The 27,109-nt window shown below is 56.5% G+C and overlaps 1 protein-coding gene across 8 annotated transcripts in view; it reads right to left on the bottom strand.

Annotated features, from left to right (window-relative positions):
- Positions 1–27,109, bottom strand: part of DNMT3A (DNA methyltransferase 3 alpha) — a 102,436-nt gene that overhangs the window by 52,184 nt on the left and 23,143 nt on the right. For 7 of the 8 annotated variants that reach the window (XM_028099494.2, XM_028099492.2, XM_088026343.1 and 4 more), the window contains exons 2-3: positions 23,812–24,046; positions 11,312–11,416 (exon numbers count right to left, since the gene is read on the bottom strand). In XM_028099494.2, coding sequence (XP_027955295.1) covers positions 11,312–11,416; positions 23,812–23,874 — 168 coding nt within the window. In that variant the 5' untranslated portion in view covers positions 23,875–24,046. Of the gene's footprint in view, positions 1–13; positions 95–11,311; positions 11,417–23,811; positions 24,047–27,109 lie in introns of those variants that run through there. The other variant, XM_088026345.1, reaches the window with a different exon arrangement.

Here is a 27,109-nt window from a genome sequence, read left to right on the forward strand (position 1 = left end):
CGTGTCCTTTTACCTTCTGGCCACTTGCTACCCCACAGACACCTCAAGTTGGAGCAGGCTCCCAGCGCCACAAAGCTGCTTGAGACAACTCTGCTGTTACTAACTTCCTGCCTGGGGACCACATGGCCTCCTCTCACCTGGGACTCACTTCCTGTTGATTGCCAGCTCCATAGCAGAGAGAGCCAGGAGTACCTGCTCTGACCCCCACGTGCTCTCATCAAGCATCCCTCCCAGGCCGGCCCTGGAGGAACCCAGGCTGCAGCAGCGTGAGGCCCACACCCCTTCCAGAGGTGGGTGAATGAGGGGAAGGGAAGTGCTCTGCACAGCCCCCACCCCAGGGTTAGCTCAGCATGCCGAAATCCCCTGATCCCCCCAGGCCTCAGCTCCTCTCCTCCCAACTGAGCCACCCCCTCTGTTTCTAGTTGACCCTGTGTTAGCCAAAGTTCTGGGATCAGGGAAGCTGCTGACTCCCGCCCGGGGCCAGCCCTTGATCCAACTTACCCCTCAAGAACCCTCCCACCCTGGGGTGACTGGCTGGCTCAGTCGGTGAAGCATGTGACCATGATCTCCAGCTTGTAAGTTTGAGCCCCACATTGGGTATAGAGATTACTTAAAAATGAAATCTTAAGGGGCGCCTGCGTGGCTCAGTCATTAAGCATCTGCCTTCAGCTCAGGTCGTGATCCCAGGGTCCTGGGATCGAGTCCCACATCGGGCTCCCTGCTGAGCGGGAGGCCTGCTTCTCCCTCTCCCACTCCCCCTGCTTGTGTTCCCTCTCTCGCTGTCTCTCTCTCTCTCTCTCTCTGGCAAATAAATAAATAAATAATCTTAAAAAAAAAAAAAAGGAAGAAAGAAAGAAAAGACCCACACCCCCCCTCCGCCCCACCCCAGCCAGGAGTGGACCCTCACTGGCTCCCTCTCTGGGGCCCAGGCAACTGAGCAGGTTGAATCCACGTATAAGAAACCATTGAGAGGGAAGGAGGAGGTCCACAGGCAAACGGACTGAAGCAACTGCCCAAATCTCTTAGAGCGGCTGGGTGCACCCTAAAAGGGGCATCTTTGATGAGAAGAACAGCCTAATCCACACCTGGAAGCCACTAGGAGAGCCAGGCCTGCACCCTTCTGCCCCCACCTCTCAGCCACCTCCTGTCCCCCATCCCTCTTGGCTTGTCCACTCCTGGAGTCAGGGACTTTGCTTTCCCAGGCTAGACTCAGGGCGCTCAGTATCCATAACTGATTCCTGAATGCCAAGCCGCCCTTAAGACTCAGAACATCCTGCTCCTGTGAGTAGAGGGAGTTTCAACTTAGTTGCACATCAGAAGTAACTGTTTAAAATTCTGTTTTTGTTTGCTTGTATTTTACAATTGCCTTCAAAGGAGAGACAATATACCCTGAGATACTGATTTTTCCCTTGGGGGGAGTGGGAGCAGCAGAAGCCCCTAGTCCTTCTAGAAGCCACCACCAGCAACTGAAGGTGACAATTCCAACTTCCTCTGCTTCTCACCTGTGAGGCCGGGGGGGACGGGGGTGGGGGGGGCAGCAGAGGTCTCCCCTGGAAGTGGGAGGCTGGCCCGGCAACAGATTTGGGTAAAGTCAATCCTGTTTGCCCTCTGTGTGCCTACCCATGTCCGGTTTGCCCCATTCTGGATCTTCAGGCCCTGCCTACCACCTCTTGGGGTCCCTCAGAATTCACTGCCCTTTGCCTTCTGTCCAGGCAACCCGTCCATCCCAGGACAGCTGCTTCCTGCTTCTCTGTTGCCTGCCACCCCCACCTCGGGCCTCCCCCGGGAGCGGCTTCTTCCAAGCCAGTGAAGGCAGTGGTTCTCCCCTGGGGGCAGTTTTGCTTTGACTGTATGTCTGAGACACTTCTGGTGGTCACGCTGGGGTGGGGAGACTGCTGGCTTCCAGTGGGTAGGGGTCGGGGATGCTGCTGAACTCCGCACTAGAACAGGGCGGTGACCACACGAAGAATTATTCGGCCCATGATGTCAATAGTGCTGTTGCTGAAAAACCCCGGGCTGAAGGTCAGCGCACTGACCAGAGACTGCCTTTCTCTAAACCTTTTTTTAAAAAAAAATAAAATAAAATAAACTTAAAAAAATATTGTGGTAAAATATACATAACATAATATTTACCATTTTAACCATTTCCAAGTGTACAACTGAGTGGCATTAAGTATATCCATATTGTACAACCATCACCACCATCCATCTTCAGAACTTTTTGTCACCTCAGACTGAAACTGTCCCCGCTAAATAGTAACTCCCCATTTCCCCCGGCCCCCGGTCCCTGGTCACCACTACTCCGCTTTCTGTCTTCTCGGGAACGTCTGAAAGCCTGCCTGTCTGTCTCTTACACACACACTCACCCCTGGGAGGGAAGCATTTGTGCTAAGCCCTGCCCTCCAGCCCCCCAGCAAAGGAGTGGGGGTAAAGTCCGCTCCAGTGGTCACCGAACCCCCAGCCCACAGCAGGCACGGCTTGTTCACAGAGCTTTTCACACCCTATCTCATTACAACACTCCTGCTCTTAGGCTGCACCTCATTATTCACTGCGGGTCTCCCTCCTAGACTTGTGAGCTTTGCCTTACTTATTTTTTTTTTTTTTTATTTATCTCCCTTCCAACCACTCCACCTACAGCTCCCCAGGACAAAGCACAGCACCCAGCATAAATATGCGTATACAACTAAGTGTAATTATCACTATCGTCCTGATGCGTAGTGCTACCCTCACTTTTCTGAGGGAAAAGGCTCCAAGGCTTGCCTCAAGTCACACACCTTCTAAGTGGTAAAGCTTCCAGAATGACCCAGGTACAAGAGAGGCATTTGAAAGCTGGCTCCCGCTTTGGGTTGAGTCTCTGGAAAAACCCAACCTCAAATCCCTAGGGTTCCAAGGAGGAAAAGGAGGCTTAGATGTGCCTAAGCAGGGCCAGGCTGTTTCCCTGGCAGCAGCCACTGCAGGGACAAACCGGAGGCAAAGCGAGGAGCAACCCTCGGCAGTGAACCTGTCCAGGCCCCGGGCCCTGTCCTCCTCCCCTTTTGCTGGAAGTCTGGACCAGACCCCAGAACTCCCACTCCTCCCTCTCCAGGTGAGGCCTGGTCTCCCAAAGTGGGGCAGAGCGCTGAAGCTCCAAATAAGGAAGTGATTTTTGAGAGGCCCTTTATTATAATAATAATAATGTTTACACATAAAAATTAAAACCTGGCAAATAAGATATGAGGAAAACGATACAAAGGAGACAAGGCCCAGCCATGTGTGGTCAGAGGAGCCCCTCCGCTGGGAGCGGCCAGGGCACAGGGACCAGCTGTCCAGGACCAGCTGTGTGCAGGCTCCCCTGGGCCCAGGTGTGGAGGGGGCAGGCCCAGTGCCCGGCCTCTCTCACTGGCAGCCCCTGGAGGTCGGAGCCAGGGTCCCAGGCTGGCTCTGGGCACCTGCCTCGCTCTCCCCTGCGGTGCTGGAGGCCAGGGGCTGTGGCTGGAAGGGGACTTCTCTGCTGCACCCCAGCGCAGCGCTGGGGAGGGAGGCCCAGAGGCTGGCAGATGTGGGGCGGCCCCTCCCACCCCATGGTACCGCCATTGTGCCTTTAAGGCCCGTGGCAGCACTCAGCTCCGTGCCAGCCGGGAGCCCTGGCATCCAGCCAACCCTGGCCTCTTGATTAAGGACACACAGTCGCATGCACAGACACACAGGGGTGCGCCACCTCCCGGAGACACAGCCCGGGAGATGTGCAGGGATGTGGCAGAGCCATGTCAACAAAAGCACATCAACAGTCGCCCTCTCCTTACAACTGCAGGCCCATCAGCCCCCACTGACCAAGGCCTGGATTTTCCCAGGTTGACTCTAGCTTCAGGAAACAGCCTGTCCCACTGGCACTGAGCCCACGCTTCCCCCATCCCCTCTGCTCCAGGCCTTCCTGCAGCCCCTTCTGCTGGCAGCCCGGCATCTGACTGGCGGGAAGTGGCCCTGAGGCAGGGAAAGCAAGAGAGGTCCACCCCGTGCCAGCTCCCAAGAGAGGTCCTCAAAGCCTCCCTGCTCAGCCTTCCTGGGGTGAATGGAGTCAGGCTCCAAGACTCTGGAACTAGGACCGCTGATTTCCTTTTCTCTGGTGGAGCAGCTAAAAGGGCCACCAGGGGGATGAAGAGACAGTAGGCCCAGAAGCCAAAGAGGGCCAACTTTGGAAAGCCTGGGCATGCTCTCCAGGTCTCACCATTTCCCTCGCCACTTGGGCGGAGAGCTGCTTTCCCTCCCTCCTCCCAGAGATCTCTCTACCACCTGTGCGTGTGCCAGAGAGAGAGAGACAGACAGACACTGATTCTGGGAGAGAACTTCGGGGCCCAGCAGAGCCTCAGAGGTCACGCAGTCCGTGGCCCTGCTGGCCATGGCAGGTGGACGCACGAACGAGCATGCCTGGTGGTGGCCAAACCGCTCGGGGTTCCGCTTCCAGCTGGGACACCTGTCCACCTGGAAGAGGGCCTGGCTGTGCTCTTTGAAGTCAACCTCAAAGGATTTCAGGATGAGCTGGAGGCTCCCTCTAAAAAGCCATTATGTACAGGAGATCCATACATTTAAGTAAATCTCTTTTGAAGTGATTTCTATTTTGAACCTCTACCACCCATGCCTGAGGTGTGGTAAGAAGGAAACCCACCATGGGAAATGGGGCTTTCTTTTCTATGCTTCACGTACCTTTCTAAAGTTTCAAATGGGTATCTCCCCACCCCGCCGTGCCCCCACTGGGGTGCACTCCCCCTGCCCCACCCCACAACGTGATTTCATAGCTTTAATCATATCCCCTCTAGCTTCTGTCTCTCCGGACTGGAGAGCCATAATCTCTCTCGTCTGTCCTCACTTGGCAGCACTGCCTTCCCCTTGATCAAGTTAGCTGCCCGGCTCTGGAGCTTTTCCAATTCAGTTCTATCTTTCTCGAGGTGGCAGGACCGAAAGGCACCCAATTCTCTAGGCGAGGATGATGAAAGGAAAGCAGCGACACCAGCTCTGTCCGGATGCACCTGCCAGCGAGTCCCTCCGCACAGGAGTGGCGCCGGCGCAGCCTGGGCTCTAGAGGAGGCCACAAGCTCCTAGGAAGCCCAGGGAGGCCAGACCCGGGGGAGTGCGTGACTTTCCCTGGAGGTGGCCCTGGAATGTGCGACCCCCAAGGAAGGGAACAGGGAGGGATGAAAAGCAAGGGGGAGTTTTGGAAAAACAAAATGAAGATGCTGGGATTTCACTGAGATGCTCCCCTACTAAGTAAGACCAGCTATCTAGAGTGGCCTCTGCAAGGGCTGTTGCCAAATCTGCTCTCTTCCAGAAGTCTCCCTCCATCTCTGACAGTAACACTGATACCATCCCTGGGGCCTGAAACATCTCCTTCCTCCCCTTGCTCTCCCTGGTCCGTGGCAGCCAGTGGCGCGGGCCCTGCCAATTCTGTCCCCTGCTGCCTATCCCCAGCAGGCTCTGGGGGTGTTTTCTGGCACCACCCCACCCCACCCCACCCTGCCCTACCTCTCTGCATGCTCTCGTGCTCGACCCACCCTGCTCATGGATGCCAGGCCCCGCTTCCCGAAACAGGACTCCCATCACTTCACGCCCCCATCCCCTCAGAAACCTTCCAGATAAACACATTTCTGAGATGATAAAGCATAAACCCCTCAGGCCGCCTGCAAACGACCTCTCCAACCCAGGACTAATGTGTCCCTCCCCTGGTGCACATTCCTCCCTCCACACCTTCGTTCAGGAAGGTCCCAGGTAGGAAAGTCTCCCACTTGGCCCTGGACTTCGAAACATGACCTCCCGCCCCCCTCCCCCCCAACACACACACACAACATGTCTTTGGCACTTGAAGACCAGCCCAGCAGCCAGCCTCTCGGTACTGGATGCCATTGGTGAGTGCTGCTGACCGGTCAGGTGCAGGAATGGGCAGATGAATCTGCAGGGCACAGTTATAAGAGAGGTCTCTAACCTCGTAAGACGTGTGACAGACCTGTTTTCCTCACACCTTCAATGCAGGCTCACGGGTAGGGGAGACCTCGGAGGGGCTGGCGGCTAGGATGGGGAGATATTCTTTCTGGAAGTTTTGTGCATAAAAACAAGGGGGGGGGCACCAAGTCACTGAATCAAGGTTCCAGGGATCGGTGAAGGAACCATTCTGACCTGGACACAAAGAGGGGATTTGATCTCCATGTCAACTTGGAGACAAATCAAAAGTTCCTATTAGACTGGCAAATGAGCCCACACTGCAAACTCCCAACAGCTGAGTTAAACTGTCCCCAGCTGGCTTAAGCTGCAGCTGAATGGCTCCCTAACTTCCCAGTTTATACCCCAAGTCTTCTGCTCCTGAAGAGGGGCAGCTTTGCCCTCTTGAACTCATTTGGGCATTGTGACAGAGGCTTAGCCTCCAACGTGGAGTGAGTAATGCTGGCTTTGGGCTGGTCTGGCTGAGCTCAGCCCCTGCTCCCAGCCTCAGCCCCTTCCCCCTACCCCTCCCTTTCTGGGTTATTCTTAGCAAGAGGTGACCTCAGAATGCTCCCACTGAGCAAAAATAACCCTGGAGGAAGTTGGTGGGTATAAATCTTCAATGAATAAATACAGATACCTAGTAAACAGGGTATGGAACCCCAAAGGGCTGGTCACCCAGGGTCTGGTGGGCAAGGCAGAAACTATCCCTCCTGATGCCCCAGTTGTAACCAGCATGAAAGACAAAGTGGTGGCAGGGCTGCCTGGGCTTGTGACCAGTCAGGACCCAGCTTCGGACGCCCTCACTTGTGACGTCCTCAGGGGTTGGTGAACAGGAAGATGCCTCTTCCTCTCACCCTGACGCTCACACCCACACACAGGCTCACACTCTCCGGCCGGCAGAAGTCAGCCCCTGCACACTGCTGTCCCTCCTCCCCATCGTGGGCACCGGCCAGCCCACAGGCCCTGAGCCCAGGTGCCAGCTCCCTTCCTAAGCCCCGCCCAGCCCTGCCCTGGCTTCCTGTTTCCTGTTGCCGGCTCCGCTCAAGCATCCTGGCTCTGAGGCCAGCGCTGCAGAGCAACGCACTCCCTGGTTTGGACGGCCCAGCTCTCACTCCTCAGACCCCCGCAGCCTTCCCCGCTTACCCACAGGCTCCCTGGTACTTGGGTCAATCACCCTCCACCTATTATATATATGAGTTCTGTTTCTCTTTATGCTCCTCGGACCGGGTCTACACTTCTTTCTAACAGCCCTGCATTCACATGTTAACTTAAGGGGGATTTTGGACACCCAGGCTTCCAGAGCACGTGACTGCAGTGGTGCGGAGGAATGAGCACTGTGGCCTCTGCAGGGCGGGACGCGTGGAGTCCCAGGCCCAGTCAAGCCTCTCTGAACCTCGGTCTCTTCATCTGAATGCGGGCACGGTAACGACAGGGGCCCCACCTACTTCCCACACAGAGGTCATCCTTGCCGGAAGCCTCTCTAGGCCATAAAGTGCTACACGACTCTGAGCCTTTATTCGTGGTCTCTGGCCTCAGGGAGGTGGGTAGACAGTGCAAGGTCGGGTGGTAGGAAGCGTCAAATCTAGTGGAAGGGACAAGCTCTCTCTTTGTGCTTTTCCAACTATCTGGGCTGAAAGGCCAGGTTTTTGCTGTAGTTTTCTTCGTTCTCAATCCATCAAGAAATGATACTTTGGTAAAACACAAAATGTGGTGACAGTATCAAATTGACATAAAAGCTTCAAATTACTTATTCTCCCATCCTACAAAGACCTGTAGCAGGTCAAAGACCAGTGCCGTCCAAGCACACGATCAGTGGGCTTAGTATCTACTCTTTTATTCCTTAGTGTTCACTTTGATTAATTTTACCAGCAGCTCAGGAGAGAGGGTCACAGTGGCTGAAGTGGGCTTCACTTGCAGGACGGGCTTGGATGGTCTGGGCCGGTGGGGCAGGGAAAGAGAAGAGCAGACGGTGGACCAACACGCGAGGCAGCAGGAGAAACATGCCTGGTGTGTCCCAGGGGCAGCGAGAAGTCGGGGTTTCTATGATAAAAGCCATGGATACTGAGTCCCAGAGCAGGGGCAGGAGAGATCATGTGGTGAGGAGCCATTTGGAGTATCCCAGACCTTGTCCCATAAGAAATGGGGTCCCTGGGGGCGCCTGGTTGCCTCAGTCAGTGAGGCACCTGCCTTCAGCTCAGGTCATGATATTGGGGTCCTGGCAGCTCCCATGTTGGGCTCCCTGCTCAGTGAGGAGTCTGCTTCTCCTTCTCCCTCTGCCCCTCCCTCTCCCCCGCTCATGCTCTTTCAAATAAATAAGTAAAATCTTAATAAAAAAAAAAAAGGGGGGTCCCTGGAGAGTCTCGAGCAGAAATGTACCGTGGACAGTATCTAGTGTAACTGAATGTGGCCCTCCTCTCTAGCACGTCAGGGTGAAAGGTAAGTCTTTATTTATCAGTGTGGCCTCCTCAGCCTGGTAGGTGCTCAGTGGTCCGTCGCTGAGGGGTTATAAAGTATCCTGGGGCGGGGGGCAGCCAGGAGGCTGAGACAGGAGCAGGAATGAGTGGGAGATACCCAGGGACAGACGGGCCTTGGGGACAAAACCAGGAGAGAGATGATGATTCCTTAGTCTCGGAGGCCAGGGCATGGTGAGGACAGTACTGGCGTGCCTCATCCCCCACCCCACCCCCCCCCGCTGTCCGGCACAGGGATATGCACAAATAAAGACCCCAGCCCGCAGCCCTCTCTTACTCTCACTTCCCAGCACTCCCCGCTCCGTGCCACCTGTCGGGATCTGAGCCAAGCTCCCTCCTCTTTCCAGGCTTAGCTGGATGACACACACTCAGCTGCTTTAAAGCTCCCTGGTCAATCTGTTCCCAGGGCCACAGCTGCACCAGGTCCCCAAGAAGCCCTCCGGCTACGCTCCTCTGCTGGGGAGGGAGGGGAGGCCAGGGCAAGCACCTGCTCCACAAGCAAGCCAGACGGCCTAGGAGCCAGGGGACCAGGAGCCAACCTCTAGCAGCAGCGCCGTCCCGCACATGGGCTCCCTTGGGGGCCCGGGGGCCAGCTGCCTGGGAAGGCCTGCGAGCTCTTTTCTCTGGGGTCAGTCTTTCCCTGCTCCCCTAGGGTGCAAGGGGTCCCTTTCACAACAGCTGCTTCCCCCATGCTCTCTCTCCCATCCTGGGGCCTCTCTTGAGAGTCCAGGAGGCTGCAGGTGTCAGCTAGGGCATGGGCCGGACCACACACAGACTATGACCCACACAGGCTGTACAGCGCCTCCCACCAGGGCTGGGCTCCCCCCTGAAAGGTCTGGTAGACCCTGGCTCCACTGGCTCAGGGGAGCAGGTTTATTACACTGTCCGCCCTGCACATTTGGATCCACTTTGCTATTTGCAAAGCACCCCTGGTGGTGGACAGGACAGGTATTACTGGTAGCCATATTTTCCCAATGAAGAAGTTCCGAGAAGCTCAGTAACTTGCTCAAGGTCACACAGCTGGGAAACAGTAAATCCAGTGCGGTTTCTTCTATCAAACTGAGGTTGCCGTGGCCTCCTAAAGAGGAAAGGTTTGGCAGGGCAAGGGCACGACGGGCCTTTGCTAAGCACTGGCTCTCTCTGGTGCTTGCACACATTTAATTCCCCCAGGCATCTAGGAGGAATGCATCCTTATCGTCTCTGTTTTTCGGGGGGGGGGGGTGGGGAGGGGGGGAAGCCAAGGTTCAGACAGTGACTTCTTCAAGATCACATGGGTGGTAAGGGGTGGAGCTAGGATTTAACCACAGGTCTGCTGTATCCTGAAGACGGTGCTTTTCCCTCTGCACTAAGTCCCTGTCCCGGGGCCAGGGACGGGGAGGGTGCAGGACCCACTGAGGCTCCCCCGACTCGGCCCTGCCCCTCCTCCCTCTCACTGGCCCCTCTCTGGACACATTTCCACACACCTGCCCCTGACTTCCCTGCGCTTTCTGTCCCCAGGGCCTCACTACACCTCCCGCTGATGTGCCCTCCCTCTGGTCCTGGGGACTCACAAGGATGAGCCAAAGGGCTGCCAGATCTTTATTTGCTATAGGTGGTGACTCTTGTCCCCAATGCACCTGGATGGGGGGCGGGGGGCGGCGTTCTCGCCCACAGATCGTAGTCACACGGGCAGATGGGGAATTACCAGTGGGCTCTGACTCAGCCTGGCTCCCCCTCCAGCCTGCACTGGGGCCCTCCACCTTCTCCCACAAGGAGGAGAGGAGAGGGGCACCCTGGGAATCTGGGAGTACAGCCTGGAGGCTGAAGCAAGCTGGAAATTCCTTTGAAGTCCCATTTTATCTTTCAACTTCACGTGAATTTTTCATTACAGGCCATAAAATATCCATGTTTGCTTTAATATTAAAATGCTTAAAATTACTTAGCAATTAAATGACTTAACTTCTGCCCCCCCCCCCCCGCCCCTCCCAGTCTTCAAGCAGATTTAGCAGCGGTGCACTTTGGTATGTGCAGGTGCCCGGCCTCTGGCTCTGGGCCCCCTCGCCTCCCGCCGCTGCAGCCCTCCCTCCCTCTGCTGTCCTTTCGCTAGGGCCACCATGCGCCCTGACTCTCCACCCCACGGGAGAAAATCCTGCCCTGCTGAGAACATTTCCTTGACGGGCTGAGTTACAAATCTGAGCTCCCATTCTCAGCTGGAAGGGGCTGAAGGAAAGGAACCAGCTGTCTTCGGCGCTGGCAAATAACTTCGCTCAGAGGCCTCTGAGTCAAGGGCAGAGGCACGCAGGCTCCTAGAGCCCATGGGTCGTGCCCCCCCGGAGCGCTGTTCATCTTGGGCAACCCCGGGGCTCCCCCCCAGACTCAGAGAGGTTCTGGCCCCCAGAAGCCTGGGCTTGGGGCCAGCCCTGAAGCCCACACTTAAACAGCGTCCGGTTCTCCTTCTTTATTCTGCGGGACCGATCGGCCTGCATCTCCCCTCACTTTGACCAGACTCCCAGGCCTGGGCTCCCTTCCCCCAGATTCTCAGGTGGGGCCGAGGCCCAGGGTGGGTGTGTGGATGGGGAGGAAGGGGCCTGTGCAGACTGGCCTGGGGTCACTGTCAGGCTCTTACTGCTCCTTCCAGAAGGAAGTCCCAGCTCTGCTCCAACTCACAGTGCAAGTCCTCTGGTCCCTAGGGGCTTCCGGTTCAAGGCAGAGAGCAGGAAAAGTTGTGAGGGTGATGGTAGGGTTCCAAGCACGGGGAAGGTCAGGGAGCTCTGCAGCCACAGGGCTGCACCCCATGGCCCGGCCCTAATGGCCTCAGGTGCCGGTAGGACACACATGACTGACTGCTGTTTAGAGCATGCGTGTGTGCTGGCGGCGAGGGGGGGGGGGGGACGGTGTGCCGTGACACTCACCGGGGGGTGCTTGCGCTTCCGCCCAGGCCGCCCCACCTTCCGAGCGGTGGTGCCGGGTTCCTGCCGCTCCTCCTTGCCACGAGCTCCGTCCTGCTCTTCTCCCTCCTGTGGGTACAGACAGCCTGTGAAGCTGGGGCTGGATCTAAGAGGCCCCTCCCCTGTCCCCCGAACCCCACGACAGCCACACTTCCAGGGCCACGCCAGGCTGTTCCCCCTGGCAGAGGCGGCCTTCGCCCGTCTCTGGCCTGGCAAAGCCAGAACCCACCCTTCGGGCCCCGTGTAAACAGAACCTCGGGGGACTTTAGGGTAGACATTGATGGCCCAACGCTATGCCGCCCTCCCTCCTGGTGGACACGTTTTCTTAACCCCAGAATCACAACGCGTGCTCTGGCAAAAAGTGTGTTTCTGGATAGGAGTTTGTTTCTGTGAAACACATCTTACATGGGTACAAAAATTAAATGAGTCTCATATTTAATGGATCACCTTTCTTGAAAATAAGATGCCCTGAAAAGAAATAGTAAATTGAGCGATTGGAAACAGGAGCAACACTTGGAATGAGGACCGTGGCCAATGATGGAGAACTTTCACGGCCCCTGTGAATACACCTGCTCGGAAGCGCTTGCCCTGTATGCCTGTCACCCCCCAGGAGCATCTCAGGGACAGCGTCTTGGTTCATCTGGATGCCCTCCCTGCACTCATGGAGTTCTGGACCCAAAGTCTGGTTTGCGAACCCGCCTCACCCGACACCTGCCAGGGCCGGGCCCTGCTACGTTGTCTCATGGAGCACGGAGTAAGAAACCTAGAAAGTCCTCCTGCCTCACTGCTCCAGCAGCCCGGCCACAAACCACCCACGGGTCACTTCTGACTCAGCCGGCTCCAGCATGACTAATCACAAACAGAAACAACGCTGGGGAAGCAGAAAGGGACCCTCACCCAGCAGAGGGACCATGGGCAGCTCTCCAAGCCCCTGCAGGACGTCAGGAGCCGAAGATGGCTTCACGGTCCTCCCTGGGGAGGGTCCCACCCCAGAGCAGCCCCGGTGCCCAGGTTCCCAGTGGACTTAATCAAGATGTCCCTCAACATCCCACTCAACTTTCATTTTCTGTGATTTCAAAATAGCTTGTGGTTTGCCCGTCTGTGGGCGGGAGGGGAGGGTCCAGGGTGGAGAGAGAGTGTGCACCAGGACCAGAGACCCCTGACAGGCTCTTTTCAGGAAAACATGGCAGAGAAGCTGTGAGGGCAGGATGGCCACCGGGGGGACAGCCAGATGGTGGAGGGGCTGGGGCACATACCCCACGGTAGACCAGGCCTCTGGTGCTGGGCTGTCCTTGAGACCCCCGCAGACAGCCCTATGGAAGAAATGATCACTTGGATCTCAGAGAGAGGAAGTATTACCAAGGCACCCTAATCCTGGTGACGGTTTCAGCTGGATCTACGCAATGGCAGTGAATTTCACGGGGAGACGGTGCTTTGGGTCTGACTCTACCGCTGTGAAATGGGCACTGTCTTGATCATTCTGACTAGGTAACTCAGCGTTTACAAAACAGAGTCAATGTGAGGTCATGTGAGGTCATGCAACGGCACGGGATTTAGAGCAGACCAGCATGGGTTTGGGCCCGGCTTGTCCATTAGCTAGTTACAGTATATCACTTTCTCCGAGCTTCACTCTCCTCCACTCTCCTCATTCGTAAAAGGGGAGCATGAAGGGGCCCATTCTGCCTGCTTCTCAAGTTTTTAAGAGGAATGAACAAATGTTCTGTCCCGTTGTCTGTTTCGTGCACTGCTGAGTTTCCAGAGCCTAGACCCGGCCATGCACTTAGTGAGTATTCCACATGCCCCCCCCCCCACCGGGCAGCGGGGGGCGGGGGCTTACATATTCCCTGGGGGCAGGAGGCCCGCTCAGCGCCTGTGTTTGCCTGGAAAGCACTAGGCCAGACCTCGTCAAGCTGCTGACCATTCCTCACAGCAGGGCCCCTGGGACTGGAATGCACAAGGCAACGGGCAAGAGAGGAGCACCAACGTGGATCAGGATCAGTCTAGGTGACCACAGGGTCTGGAAAGACTCCTACCACCCATAAATTCTGGGCTATGAACTATTTCTTTAACGGACTGCATGGAAGATCCCTCCGATAGAGGGATTCATCTGAGTTTGTTTTATTCTGAACTGACCTGAGATGCGAAAGCCATTCTGTGCCCCTGCTCAGCACTAAGGAACCACAGTTACCCCACTGCAACAACCTAACAACAAAGACACTTGATATTTCGGGACCCCCTAAGCCCTGGCTCCCATCAGTACGTGGAGAAAGGCCCAGGGGCCCCTGGCAGGCAACTCCCGAGCTACCTGGAGACTTCGGTGATTCTGCACGTTGGTGACACGGGCTATGCGGGATGAGCAGGAGATGCTCGACACATCCTCCCCTGTTGTATTCAACGCAGCCGCAATACACCCAGGGAGGAAGGAATGCCCGGATGCCGTGCCACCTAGCCAGGTCCCGATGTGTTGAGAGTGTGGACATCACCAGGGCAGGCCGTCCCGTGCTGAGCCCAGTGCAAGGTGTGATATGCCCCGTCTGGCATTCAGGCCTCAGGCTCCCCTGGTTTGTGACCGAAGAAACCAAATCTCCCCAAGAGCCTGGGTGGGGGCTCGAACCTAGGTCTACGCAACTCCTGACCCATGCCGTTTCCATCAGGCCCTAGAGTACAGCTCTGTGAAAAGCATGTTATTTGGGGCCAACATACACTCTTTCACCATGTAGCAATGTCATGAGGGCAAAGAGAGGGTGGTGGGACTTCCTGCTCCGGGCCTGCCTAAGTTCACACAGAGTTAGGGAGATAACACACAGAGGAGGGTGAGAGATGGCTCGGGGCCAGGCCCCTCAAGGAGGCGTTTCAAGTGGTCCATTCTCGCATCTGTCATGGGGCCGGGTTCATTCAATATCTTTGCTGATGGGCTGAGCAAAGGAATGTAAAATATGCCTATCAAATCTGTAAGCAGCACTGAATTAGGCGGCGTCACTAATACTCTGAAAGGGAAGAATCTGATCCACGGGGACTTGGGCAGCTGGAAAACAAATTGAGCAGGAACAGACATGAGCCCAGGTTGGTTTCCTCACCCGTCCACTAAGAGGACTGAATCAGTCAATGCCTACAGTGGGAAGTGGCCGGAGGGGGGCAGAACGTCTAGTTGGGTGGGATTTGGAGAGGGCGGGGTGGGGGGGGGTGGTGAGCTGGACTTTCTGCCCTGCTCTTGACTCACTAGTAACTTCCGGCTAGTTACCTGAGTCTTGCTTTCCGCAGCTATAAAACGGGGATGATAACATCTTTCCAGCGATGCTGTGACAATTCAATGAGGTAACAGTCTGTCCAAAGCCGACACAGGATATGGTCCCTCAAGAACCGCTAACTTCTGCTCCACACATCCTGACCAGAACTATTCACAAAAGTGCGTCCCTCCCTTCCCCCTGCCCTCCCTCCCTATCCCCATGCGAATCCCAGCGCCCTGCATTCGCAGCCATCACTCACTACCACAGACAAACCCCAGCATCTGGCTGGTCCTGCTGCAGTGAGATACTCAGGAACATGGGGCTCTCTGATCTTTCCAAAATGCAAAGCTGATTATGTCACTCTGCAGAGCTTAAGCCCTTGCTGAGGGGGCTCCTGGGGGCCTGCAGGATCAAGCCAAGCTCCTTAGCCGGTGTGAAGGAAGGCCCCCAAGATCTGGCGGGCCGCCTTGGTCTCTTCTCCCCACTGCCTTCCTTCCACCCATCGCCAACAGACTGCACCAGGTGCAAAAGCAGGCTGCTCCCCTCCCCAGTGCCTTGGCATAGACCGTTCCTTCTGCCCCAACTACCTCCCCCCCCTTAGGTGGACAAGCAAACTCTTACTTTTCCAAACTCATTTCCCAGATTTCCTTCCCTCCTCTGATCCTCTGACCCCCCCTGCCCATAGCACCCACTCCCCAGCACTGTGATTGCTAACCAGTGTCCTAGACAGGCCCCGAGCCCCTTGGGGGAAGGGGCTTTGTCTTACCTCGGCACCCCCAGTGCCTAGACCGAGGCACCTAGCGTGAGGCAGGCACTGAAAAACCCTTGATGAATGACTGTCACATAGTAGGTACACACACACAGTGGTGCACATGCAAACCCACAAACTGGCATGAACATATAACTGTGCATGAGGCCCTAGTGCTGCTCTGATCTTTAGGATTTGAAATCAGGAAACAGGATGACTAAAATGTACTTTCTAGGCTTAAACACAATCATGTCACTTTACATTTATGTAACTCTTTACAGCTTTCAAAGCACCTTCACATTTGGTGGCCTGTTAGATTAGGTAGTTACCATCAGCCTCTCTAAACTTCTGAGGCTATGATTTGACCTAGATTTTAGCACAGCTCACTGGATGGATTATTTTAAGCCACATACAACTTCTCATTCTGATGAGCTGGGCTGTGACGATAATAATCTCTCGCAGTTGTACAGTACATGGTAATTAACAAAGCATTTTCACATACATTGTTTCATTTTGTTCTTCTGCTTTACAGAAAGCAGAGCCCATATTATTTTCTTCTATCACACAGGCGGGAAATCTGAAGCTCAGAGGGGTTACCTAACTTGCAGAGATCAGAGAGCCAGGAAAAAAGGCTTTAGAACCAACATTTAAATCTTCTGATTCCCAGCTCATGGGTCTTTCTGCCACTATACCCTACTAGGCTCCGTGCTCCTGACGTGTGTCACCGTGTGCGTCACTGGGAAACCATGAGCAGGCAGGCAATCCAAGGCAGGGGCACACATTAGCATTCACATGTACACATCCACGCAGCTGTCTCAGGAGGCTCCTGCCTGGACATAGGACCCCTCCCCTTAAGAGATCTATGTCTCACCCGGAGCCAGCCAGCCAGATGTACGTGCTCCCTTCAGAACACACACCGGATGTTACTGACCCAGCATCCGTTGAGCAGATGTCTCAAGTTGGTGTTTGAGTGGAGGGGATGAACTTGCCGGATCTAGCCAGCCACTTGCCCAGACCCTTTGGGACAAGAAGCACGTACAGCTTTGGCCAGCTGGCTGGCTGGCCTCCAGGGGTCTGTCCGTGATCGTGGAATTCAGTGAAACCAACTGGCCTCTCCGCCAGGCCCAGGCCCATTCTGGGCTGCCCGAGGCCCAGGTCTGCGGAGCGACGGCCACAGGACCCCTCATACTACACCGTGCATACATGCACACATGCTCACAGGTGCCACACGCCTATACATGTAGCCTGGGCCCACATGTAGGTGAGCGGCAGGGCAAGCTGCTGGAGAACAGGGGCTGGGGGGAGGCTGAGGCTGCGGCGTGAGTGACCACACAGTGGCCCTGGGAATGGTCGCACATGCTCATACTTCCGCAGAAACCTCCAAAGCCCCCCACTGTTTCAGTCACCTCCCAAAGCTATAAGCCCTCTGTTTCAATTATTCAACAATATTCAACAAGTATTCATCGACTGCTTAGTCTGCTTCATACTATACATACTGATGAAAGCCTCCATCCCTCCCAAAAGGCCATGTTCTTGGAGGGTACCGCCATGTCCTGTTTGGCCCTCCATGCCCCCACAGCTCCCGGGTACCTGCACACAGCAGGTGTTCCGTAAAGGCCAAATGGCTGAAAATGGTGGTGCTTGTGGGTTTTCCCAAGCCCTCCCCCACAACCTGTACACCATGCTGGGGCCTCGGTGCCTTCCAGAATGGAGACTCCACCAGGCACATACCCAGCACACTGCAGCCCAGCCATGTTAAAACCTCTGTGGCCTCAAGGCCGACGTGAGGCCAGGCCAATGGGCGTGCTCAAAAATATTTATCCAGCACCTACTGTGTACTGGATACAAAGAGAAGCAAATGCAACACTCAATTTAGAGAGAGAGACAACACATAAACAAAAGAAGTACCTGAGTAGAGTGTCCCCCTTCGTGGACCCGAGCCCGCCCCAGCCCTGCACAGTCCACCAGCTCATCCCAATCCCACCAGGGACCCCCTTTCTGGAGGCACTACAACGCTACATAGGGCATGATTCTTCTTGATTTAAAGAGGGAAAGAATCCAGATGAAACTGCTTCAGAGCCATGTGACCTTTGCGAACTTAATCTTAACCTCCCTATGCCTCAATTCCTCATCTCTAAAATGGGGATAATGAGAGGCGATGCCTCCAGGGCAATCGTGAGGATTAAGTGAGTTAATTGCCAAGCCAAGGAAACTCCTTTATATGCCCTTCCATGCTGTGCAAACGTTGTGTGGGATGGTTATAGTAATATCCCTAATTCACAGGGCAGGGCCAGGCCAAGGTGCCAGAAAGGAAGGGCATCGACGCCCCCCCCCGCCCCCACCAGCATCCTGGGACACCCAGTGCAGCCTGCCCTTTTCTACTCTGCAGAGCTGAGCTCAGCTTTTCCCACCAAGGCCTCGGGGCACACGCTTCTTGGCATCCCCAGCCTGACCAATAAAGGCCTGAGGGAGCCTCACCCGAGCTTCTGAAGGTAGTCACAGCCTCTCCCAACAAGAGTTAGGGCTCCCTGTCTCTTGCCTCAGTGCTGCTTCTATTCAGTGTGTGAAGGGACGAGGGACCTCAGGCCTGCCTGTTCTCAAGGACCCAGAAATAACTTTCCTTCCACGTGCCGGGTTCTCCGTGGACTTTCAACCCACACCATTCACACCCCACCTGTATTTTCCACACTCTTATCCTGTGCCCCTGAGGTCCTTGGGGCTGCAGTGGATCTATAGCATGAATGTGCAGGTAGGCAGGTAGATAAAGAGTTCGCTAGGTAGGTAGAGAACAAGCTAGCTAGTTATCCAAAGTAAGTCCTAAGACCAACGGAATACGTGTCAGGCCCCCGTGTTAAAACACACACCACGTAAACCTCTCATTTCCCCGCTCAGAGGCCACGTCGCCAAGTCACACAACAGAGTCCAGATTCGAACACTGGTGTGTCTCCAGAGTCCCAGTGACGCCTGCTCACAACTGCACTGACCTGAACCGGACGCGCACGGTCGAACCTCCTCTCACCGAGCTGTGCGGATATCGCACGTTTTGTGAACGTGTGTGGCAACCCTGCGTCCAGCAAGTGTTTCCAACAGCATGTTGCTCGCTTCATGTCTCTGTGTCACAATCTGGTAATTCTTGCAATATTCCAAATTGTTTCCTTATTATTATTATTATTACTAGATTTGTTATGGTGACCAGTGATTACAACTTGCTGACAGCTCAGAGGGTTAGCATTTTTTAGCACTATTTTTAAATTAAGGTATGTAAATTTTTTAGATGTGTCATTGCACACTTGATAGACTCCAGTAGAGTACAAACATGTTTATGTATTGGGAAGTAAAAAAAAAATTCCTCTGGCTTGCTTTCTTGCGATACTCACTTTACGGTGGTGATCTGGAAATGAGCCCGAGATCTCTCTGAGGTATGCCTGTCCTAACTTAGAGAACTTTAGAGAATCTGAACACGGAAACACAGGTCCCCATCAGTGCAGGGGTGGGCACCGTGTGCATTAAACACCTGCTCCACGTGCCCAAGCATCTAATCGACTCCACTGAGCTAAAAATGGATGCACCCTTCTTCTTAGCTGGGTTCCTGAAGAGGGAAGGGGACAGCTGCCTTTTCTGTAACTGATTGAATGTCCTAAGAGGGATACTACTTCAACAAGCCCTATAGTGACTATTATAAAGCAAAGAGCAGGCCCTCAGCGACGGTGTGTGGGCATCTGAGTGTAATGAAGGCAGAGCGTGCCCGAGCAGGCAACAGCCCTACGGACCAGCAAGAACAATGAAGAGTGGAGCTGGGAGAAACCCACCCAGGGTGCCCTCAAGCCTGTGGGCCGACCGCAGGAAGTGGTGAGTGCCCAAGGGAAGTCGGCACTTGCCGGGCCTCCGGGTGGGCCTCGGGTGAGGAGGGAGAAGCCCGGCCACAGCATTGGCCACACACACACACACACACGTCCATACACGCACACGCACTCAGGCCCACATGCTGTGCTCGCCCAGCACGGATCCACATCCCCTGCTGCTGCTTCTACTTCTACTCCCCAGCTGTCCAGGAGGGGCCTCCCCGCCCCGGAGGGTAGGCAGGACTTGTATCTTCCTAACCCCTTTCCTTTACCAGGTCCTCCAGGAAGGTTTATTCAGTTCATCTGACAGAACTGCGGAGCCCTACTACGTGCTGGGTACCTGGGAAGGTACCTGGAAGGAAAGAGAAGAGGAGGAAAAAAGGGAAACAATGCAGGAGGGAGGAAGGTGGGCACACAGGCAGGAAGGGAGGAACGGCAAGAAGCAGCGTGGCCACAGCACTGTCTCCACGGAAGAGTGTGTGTCTGGAGCGTATGTGGGCGTGCGTGCACGCTAGCCTCTGAATTCTTACTGGACATGAACGCCGCCAAACTCCACCCCAGGGCAAAAGCACTGCCACACCGAGTAAAGCATTCTCTGACCATCCCGACTTCCAGTCTAGATAAACACCCTTGGACCTGCAGCAGAAGCACCATGGGCAGGGCTGTGGGGCATCCCGGCCGGAAAGCACCGCTTCATGCAGGGGGCCTCCGGCTGAGTGCCACGCCCCTGGACTAGCCCCTCGCTGGCTGTGTGACCTTAGGCAAGTGACCTCAGGTGTCTAAGCATCCATTTAGTGCTTAAAAAGCTAGAGTGCTGAAAAGTACCTTATGGAGCAGCCCTAAGAGTGAAGAGTGGATGTTATCCACACCGGTACTTCTCAGATGCCCTAGAGGCCTGCCTAAAACAAGGACTGCTGGGCCCCAGCCCCAGAAGCTCTGATTGGCATTTCTAACCTTTCCAGGTGCCACTGGCGTTCTCAAAAGCACCGCGGGTTTCCCCTACAAACCGTAATTCAAGGCAGACCGAAGGGATCCCACAAGCGCAGAGCTTAAAACAGCACCTGGCAGAGACTCAGCACTCAGTGCATCTTGGCTGTTGTGTTTCTGAGGCCAGAGGAAAGAGGGGAGCCGCACGATCGGGGGCCCAGCCTGGGGCTTGGACTCTTGGCCAGGCGCTGATTCATATTTGGGGATCTGAGGAGGCCCTTCTAGCCCCAAGGCTGGAATGCTCTCGGGCCCCTTTCCTGCTCCTTCTCTCCCTCCCCTCCCCTCCACGCAGGGCCTGACACCCCACCCTGCCTCCTGGCCTCTCCCTGCTGTTCACCTCCCCACCCATCTCCCATACGGCCAGCTCCCCCTCCCTCCACTGTGGCCATATTTCCCCAGCTAACATAGCCTGGCGAGAACCCCAGCGCTCAGCACCCCCAAACCTGCATGGTCCCAGCCTCCCCACTAGCTCCCTCCCCAACCAACATATGGATGGCAGAGAAGGGGCGCTGGGCAGACATCTCTCTATGCACTCCCAGTTCCTCAGCTCTCACCCCTGGCTCCGCATCCAGCCTGCCAGATCCAACCCCCCCCCCCCACTCCCCTGTGGAGGGCTCTTACCACTCTCATTTTCCTTCCTACCCTAGCCACAAGGTACTTCCTGAGCACCTACTCCGTGCTAGTCAGGCCCTGCCCTCCAGGGGCAGCAGTGGGGCTGGGATGTTATCCACACCGGTACTTCTCAGATGCCCTGGAGGTCTGGCTAAAACAAGGACTGCTGGGCCCCAGCCCCAGAAGCTCTGATTGGCATTTCTAACCTTTCCAGGTGCCACTGGCGTTCTCAAAAGCACCGCGGGTCCCCTACAGACTGCAATTCAAGGCAGACCAAAGGAAGCAAGGGCTTTGATCAGAGAGGAGAGGTGAAAGTTAGGGAAAGGGCCCACCAGGCGGAGGAAGGAGCATAAACAAAGGGCTGGCGGCTCCAGGAAGTACCGGAGTGGAAGGTGCGTGGAGGCGTGGCCGGGAAGGAGGCTGGAAGGGCACGTGGGGCCCTAGGCCAGGGGGTGGCCACACCCCTTCCCTCTGGCTCACCGAATAGTTCCTTAGTGCCAGGTGCCCCTGGCAACTCTGCCAGGCTCCTTGGGCTGCAGCCCAAGCCCATCTTCCCCCTCTGCAGTGACATGGCACCTCTGCCCCAGGCCTGGCTTTCTCCGGCTGCCGTGGGCGGCTGTCAGTGTCTCTACCCGCCCTCCCCGGGCAGCTCCCCGGAGCTGTGGGAGCCAGCCCAGAGATGCCAGGGAGGTGTGCCAGGTGAGCCAGCATGCGCCCCGTGGGTGTGGGCGGCTGGGGAGGAGCACCCACCGAGCCCCAGCCCCCGTCTATCAGCCCGCTCTCTCAGCACCAGAATCTGGGGCTGGGTGTGTGTTTGTTGCCGCATGAGCCAGAAGGGTTACTATGGGTAGATAATAATAGCAATCGTAATCCCTCATAATTGGACCAGACTTTGCTGTTTGCAGGGCATTTCCATGCCCATGACCTCATCTGACTTCCACAACCACCCTGTAAAACAGGCACAGCTAGAGTTACTATCCCCACTTTACAGCCGAGCAAACGCGAGCCCAGATGGCCTAAAGTCACATCTCCAGGAAGTGGCATACTCGGGCCTGGGACCAGGGCCTTGGGCTTCTGACTCTGTCCAGTGCATTTTCTCTATCTTGAACTGTCAGAACAGAGAGCCTGCCCTGCTGCTCTCCATGCGACGGAGCCAGGGGCTCTGCTATCTAGGGCAGCACCATCCGGTAACAAGAGAAGCTTGGCCTGACTGTCCCCACCTTCCCCACCTGCGGGGGGGGGGGTGCAGCTGACCCCCACCTGCCAGTGTATGGACACAGAGCTCTGTCAGCATCAGTCTGGGCATCAGACCAGGTAGGGAGGTCAGGGTCACCTAATCCAACAGAGGAGCAAAACAGACCCGATGGGGAGAAGGGAATCATCCAGAGCCTCCACTCGAGAGTACAGGTGGCCGGACACAGGTGGCCCTGACTCTGTGTGGGTCGACTGCTGCCTGAGACAGGAGTAGCTCAGAAGGCCCATAGGATAACCTGGACTACCTGTTCTTTCTCTGTGGGGTCAGGAAGAAGGGGATCTGTAGCCCCTGGGAGCCTGGCTCAGTGGGCCACAGCAAGCACCCTCTCCCCGGCTTGCTGGGTATACACCCCCCAGTAGGGCATTCTGCATGATTCCAGGCTGGGGAGGCCGGTGACTGGGCTTCGTGCACACACCTGCGTGTGTGTCCGCACAAGGACTGACACAGGCGCGGCGGCGGGAAAGGTTCTGATCCACCAGGCTCTCATCTGGCCCCACCACTGAGTAGCTGGGCTCAGCTTCCTCCCCTGTAAACTCGGGCCATCAGTCCTTGCCCCCACTTATTTCAAGGACTGTTCCCAAGAACCAACTGGCTGGAAACCACTCAGAGAACAGAAAAAGGCTGTAAGGCTGAGGGAGCCCAGGAAAGAGCTGAGCATGCGTGGGGGCGCATCAGGGAGCATAAGCGGGTCTCAGAGCTGTCCCCGACGGTGGGCAAGCAGATGGGACACTCCTCGCAGTGCCCCGGGGCCAATACCTGGTGCCAGGTGTCCGTTCTGGTTCCAGAAGGACAAACTATACCTCCTACCGAGCATCACCACCCCTCCCTCCTGCTCAGGAAAAGGGGAACAGGCAGAGGGAACCGTGCGGACCAAGGCACAGCAGACAGGATACCCCAGAAAGGCCCGTGGCTGGTACAGCTTCCCCAGAAAGGTGGTGGTGGGGTTTATCATCTCACTGCCAGAGAGCGAAAATAGAGCCCAATTGTTAGGGGTTCAGGGCGGCTTTCCTGTGGGTGGACACAGCTTGGTGAGGTCCCAAGGCAGCCTGTCGGGCCCGAGCTGGGGTCCCTGCGCGGCTGCTGGGATCTCCTCTGATTCAGGCCCATCCTGGAGTTCAGCAGAGGGTGATGAGGTCACCCCGCAGGGGGCTCTGAGAACAAGGGCGTCATTGGCTCCGTGGTCAGAAGTGACACTCAGAGCCCGGGGTAGGGGTGAGGGGCAGGAAATCACCATCTCCAGGATGACTGGTGTCACCGTGTGCCTGGCGCTCTGAGAGGGGGAGCCCTCACGTGGCCTCCTATCTACTGGGCCTCCCCGAACTTGTCTTTGGCCTCCCAGAGCTACCGAATACCCTGGGGAATAGCTAAGACAGGTCAAGTGACCCAGCTGAGAACACAGAGCTGGTAGAGGCGAATCCAGAAAGGAATCTGGGTTTGGGGACACTCTGCCAGGCTGCCCCCCGAGCCTGGGTCTACTCTGCCCTCTGTAGACCCCTGGGTCTACAGACCCAGGGCTTGAAGCTCTGCTCAAACACCAGGGGAGTTAAAAAGCCTGGGTCCTGGAGCCTGATTGCGTGCTTCAAATTCCCGCCATACCCCCAAGACCGAACCTCTACAAGCCATGGCCCCAACAGGGACATCAGCCCTCCCCGCCGCCCAGCGTGAAGACCGAGCTGCGCGGTCCAGCGCTCAGCACACCAGAGCTCTCATTACTTGGGGACGGGCCCTCCCCCTTCCCCTCCCCAGGCTGGGGCCGGGGGTCCCGGGGGTCCCGGGCAGAGCCAGCCGCTCACCTTGCGGTCCTCCTCCCGCTCCGGAGCGGAGCTGCTGGTGTCCCCGGGGCCGCTGGAGGGCATTGCGGGCAGCTGGGCGGTGGGAGGCAGGCTGGGGCTGCGTGGGGCTGGGGGGCTGCTGGGCTTTGGGGAAGGAATTATCGTGGTCTTTGTAAGCAAGAGTTAGAACTTAGACATAGATCCCGGTGAAACTCGGACTCCGGCTGCCTGCGGTGTGGGCTTCCAGTGGCTCCACCTGTGGGGGGAAGACAAGAGGGGTCAGCAGGGCAGGGCACCCCCAGTCCGGGCCCCACCTGACACCCCCCCTCCCCTCAGCCCCCCCACGCTGCCCCGTGAGGCCTGTTCCTCCCACCCCACTCCTCTTCCCAGGCTCACCGGCAGCTCCGGCCAGCCCAGCCCGCCAGAGAGGGGGCGGGGGGGAAACCGAGGCCGACTCAGGGCCGCCTCCTGCCTCCGAGGTGGCAACAGTCTCCCGGGGCCTCCGGGTTGCTGTGGCACCGTGGGAGCCTCTTCTGGGCCTTCCAACTGCCTCCTGCCTCCTCCCTTCTCTTCATTCACTTCTGTTCTCTCCTTTGAAAGCTTCCTGCACCCTCCCTCCCACCCAGCCACCCCCTGGGAAATCCCAGAGGTCCCCAGCCCTGCTACATTTTCCTTCTAACCTGTCCTCCCCTCACGCCCCCACCCCCACCCCGCTCCCACCACGTGGAGGAAGTGAGCTGCAGTCACAGGATGTAGTGAAATGAATGTCACCTCACTTTAGGACCAGCGCCTGGGCCCTGAGAAAGCTGAGGTTGAACTCGGGCTGCGGCCAGGCCGAAGGCCTAGGTCCGCCGGGCCGTTGGGAGGATGTCCTGGCGGGCAGAGGCCACAGCCAAGGCCGCGCTGAGGGCGGACCGGGGGCTGCTCTCCCCGCCACCCCGCGAACCGGCCCCATTTGCCTCGGGAAACTGGGGGGCTTGAGGGGGCCCTCCGCACCCACACGGCTTTATTTTAGGGGCTTTTCATCTTCCCTGGTTCAGGTGTGGGCCTTAAGCCAGTAAAATAACAAAGCCCCTGACGCAGGCCTCAGCTAGGGGTGGGGGTGTTGCAGATTCAACTCCCTCCGCTCAGAGACACCGAGTTCTCCGGCTCCCCACCCCCCAGGAGGAAACACGGGCCAAGCCCCCGCCTCCAGTGCACCCGCCTGCAGGGAGGGGATTGGCGGGAGAAGGAAAGTGGGAGGCAGCTGGATCTGGGCCCACCCACACCCTTCCCCTTCCAGTTCCCGTTCTGCTTCCCCGGCTTCCCCTCCCTCTTGGGCTTCTTCTCCCATCCCCCTCCAGCCAAGGCTCCCTGGAAAACCAGGCACTGGAGAAAGCACAGGCTTGGGTCTCCCACGGGCGCAGCCCCTTCCCCCGGGACCGGCGCTTCGCTGGGAGGTGGGCTCTGCCGCGGGTGTGGAGGGGGAGGCTGGAGCTGGGAGCAGCCTCCTTAGGGCCAGGACAGGAGGGGCTTCAAGTTAAAAACCTCACCGGGCTGAAAGTGCTCCAAGCCCCACAGGTGAGCGCCCTAAGGAAACTCCAGGTGCAATGCGCACTGCTAAGCTCAGCACCAGACTGGGCCCCGGGCACGGTTGCTGCTCCAATACACGCGTGCGTGTACAGCAGTAGAGAGTGTTGCTTCATGTGTCAGACGCGGTGCTAAGCACGTGACAGGCCGGCCTGCCCGCCTGCCTTCGGGCAGCTACCATTGCTATTACCATCCCTCGTTTACAGTGAACCTCAGGCTCAAAAAGATTAGGATTTATCCATCTTCCAGAGTCAAAGCAGAGGCTTGAATCCAGATCTCTCTCACTAAAGCTCTGAGGGCGGTCTCTGTGAAGCTTTGTCCCCCAGCTTACACCACCGCCCAGAAACAACTCCCGAGAGTCCATTGCAGAACTGGTCCAACCCAGAACTCCACGAGGCTTCCCTCCATTATCAGCCAGCGATTCCCGCTTCAAACCCACACACCGGTTTGTTAGCACAAACATATCCAATGACCCCCGCCCACAGCAAAACCTTCAAAAGGATGCGGAAGCTAAGAGAGGCAGAGTCTGGTTGGAAAGAACATTGAACCTGGAGTCAGCAGATGGGGGTTCTAGTCCTGCCCGGGGCTGCCCCCCTCAGCTTCCTCATCCATGAAATGGGAAAGTTGGCCTACATGATCTACAAGGCGTCTTCTAGCCCTGCCCTGCCAAGCGGTTGGAGGCGCCAAGGGCAAAGGGGAGAAGCAGCCAAGGCTGGGACACCTTCGGGAGCCCCAGAGCCCCAGCATGGAGTCCATGAAGACCCAGGCACAAAGTAAAGGCAGATAACCTTCTGCCAGATGTTTGTCTCAGCACTGCCCTGGGGCCTAGAAATATCCAGGGAACTTCTGTGAGAAAACAAAACGAAACAAAACAAAACACACTTTCAGAGAACCTCTCTCTGATTGCCAGTGAGAAGAGGAAGGAAGTAGGAGGGAAAAGCAGAACATCACAAGGCATGACCCTGAGGACAGACACCCCGGAAAGGAAGGGAAATGCTCTTTCCTTCTCCCCTTCCTCCACACATGCCCCTGATATCTGAGCTGGTGCGCTAGCCTCACAGCAAACTCAGCTGACCTGGGTCAGTCTATAGGTTCCTTTGTGTTCCTCAGTGGAACAGACCTGTCAGAAAGTGTTCCTCAGAGTCCCCCGGCATCATCTAAAACCACCCAGCATATGGCTAGGCAGGCCATGTGCTGCACAACGCCGGGGGGGGGGGGGGCCTGTGGTGGCTATGGTCCAGGACTCGACACAGCGCTTCCCACCTGGCCTTAGAAGCTTCCTTCTCTCAAGCAGCCCTCCTGAGGGGAGGGACCTGCCCCGAGGCCCACGGTCCCAACACAGCAGCCTGTGTCCACCATGACGGTCCTTGGCCAAGCATGGTTCTACTGCTCCTGGCACCGAAGCATCTGCCTCACCCACGCCAAGGGCTGCACCACAAGAACCACCACCAAAGAAAAACCCATGCCAAGAACCCTACCACCATGACAGGCAGCTTTTATTTCCTCCCTTATACTTCTAATGGCCACAGGGGCCGTAAATAATGTTTCTAACAATAACTTCCACAAATGTTTAAGGAATCCCGTCATAAAAAGGTCTTGGTATCACAACTGACACGCTCACCGTTATTACCACTCCAGTTACAAAACCGTTGTGGAAAAAGGACTGGGATTTTGAATATGCACACCCAGTTTCACTACCTCCTAAATCCAACTTAGTAGAACACTTTTTTAAAGACATAGCCACACGAGG

Source organism: Eumetopias jubatus, unplaced genomic scaffold, assembly GCF_037043125.1.
Source record: "Eumetopias jubatus isolate StellerSeaLion01/CBP00866 unplaced genomic scaffold, mEumJub1_p1.0 scaffold_9, whole genome shotgun sequence".
NCBI classification, from domain to species: Eukaryota; Metazoa; Chordata; class Mammalia; order Carnivora; family Otariidae; genus Eumetopias; species Eumetopias jubatus.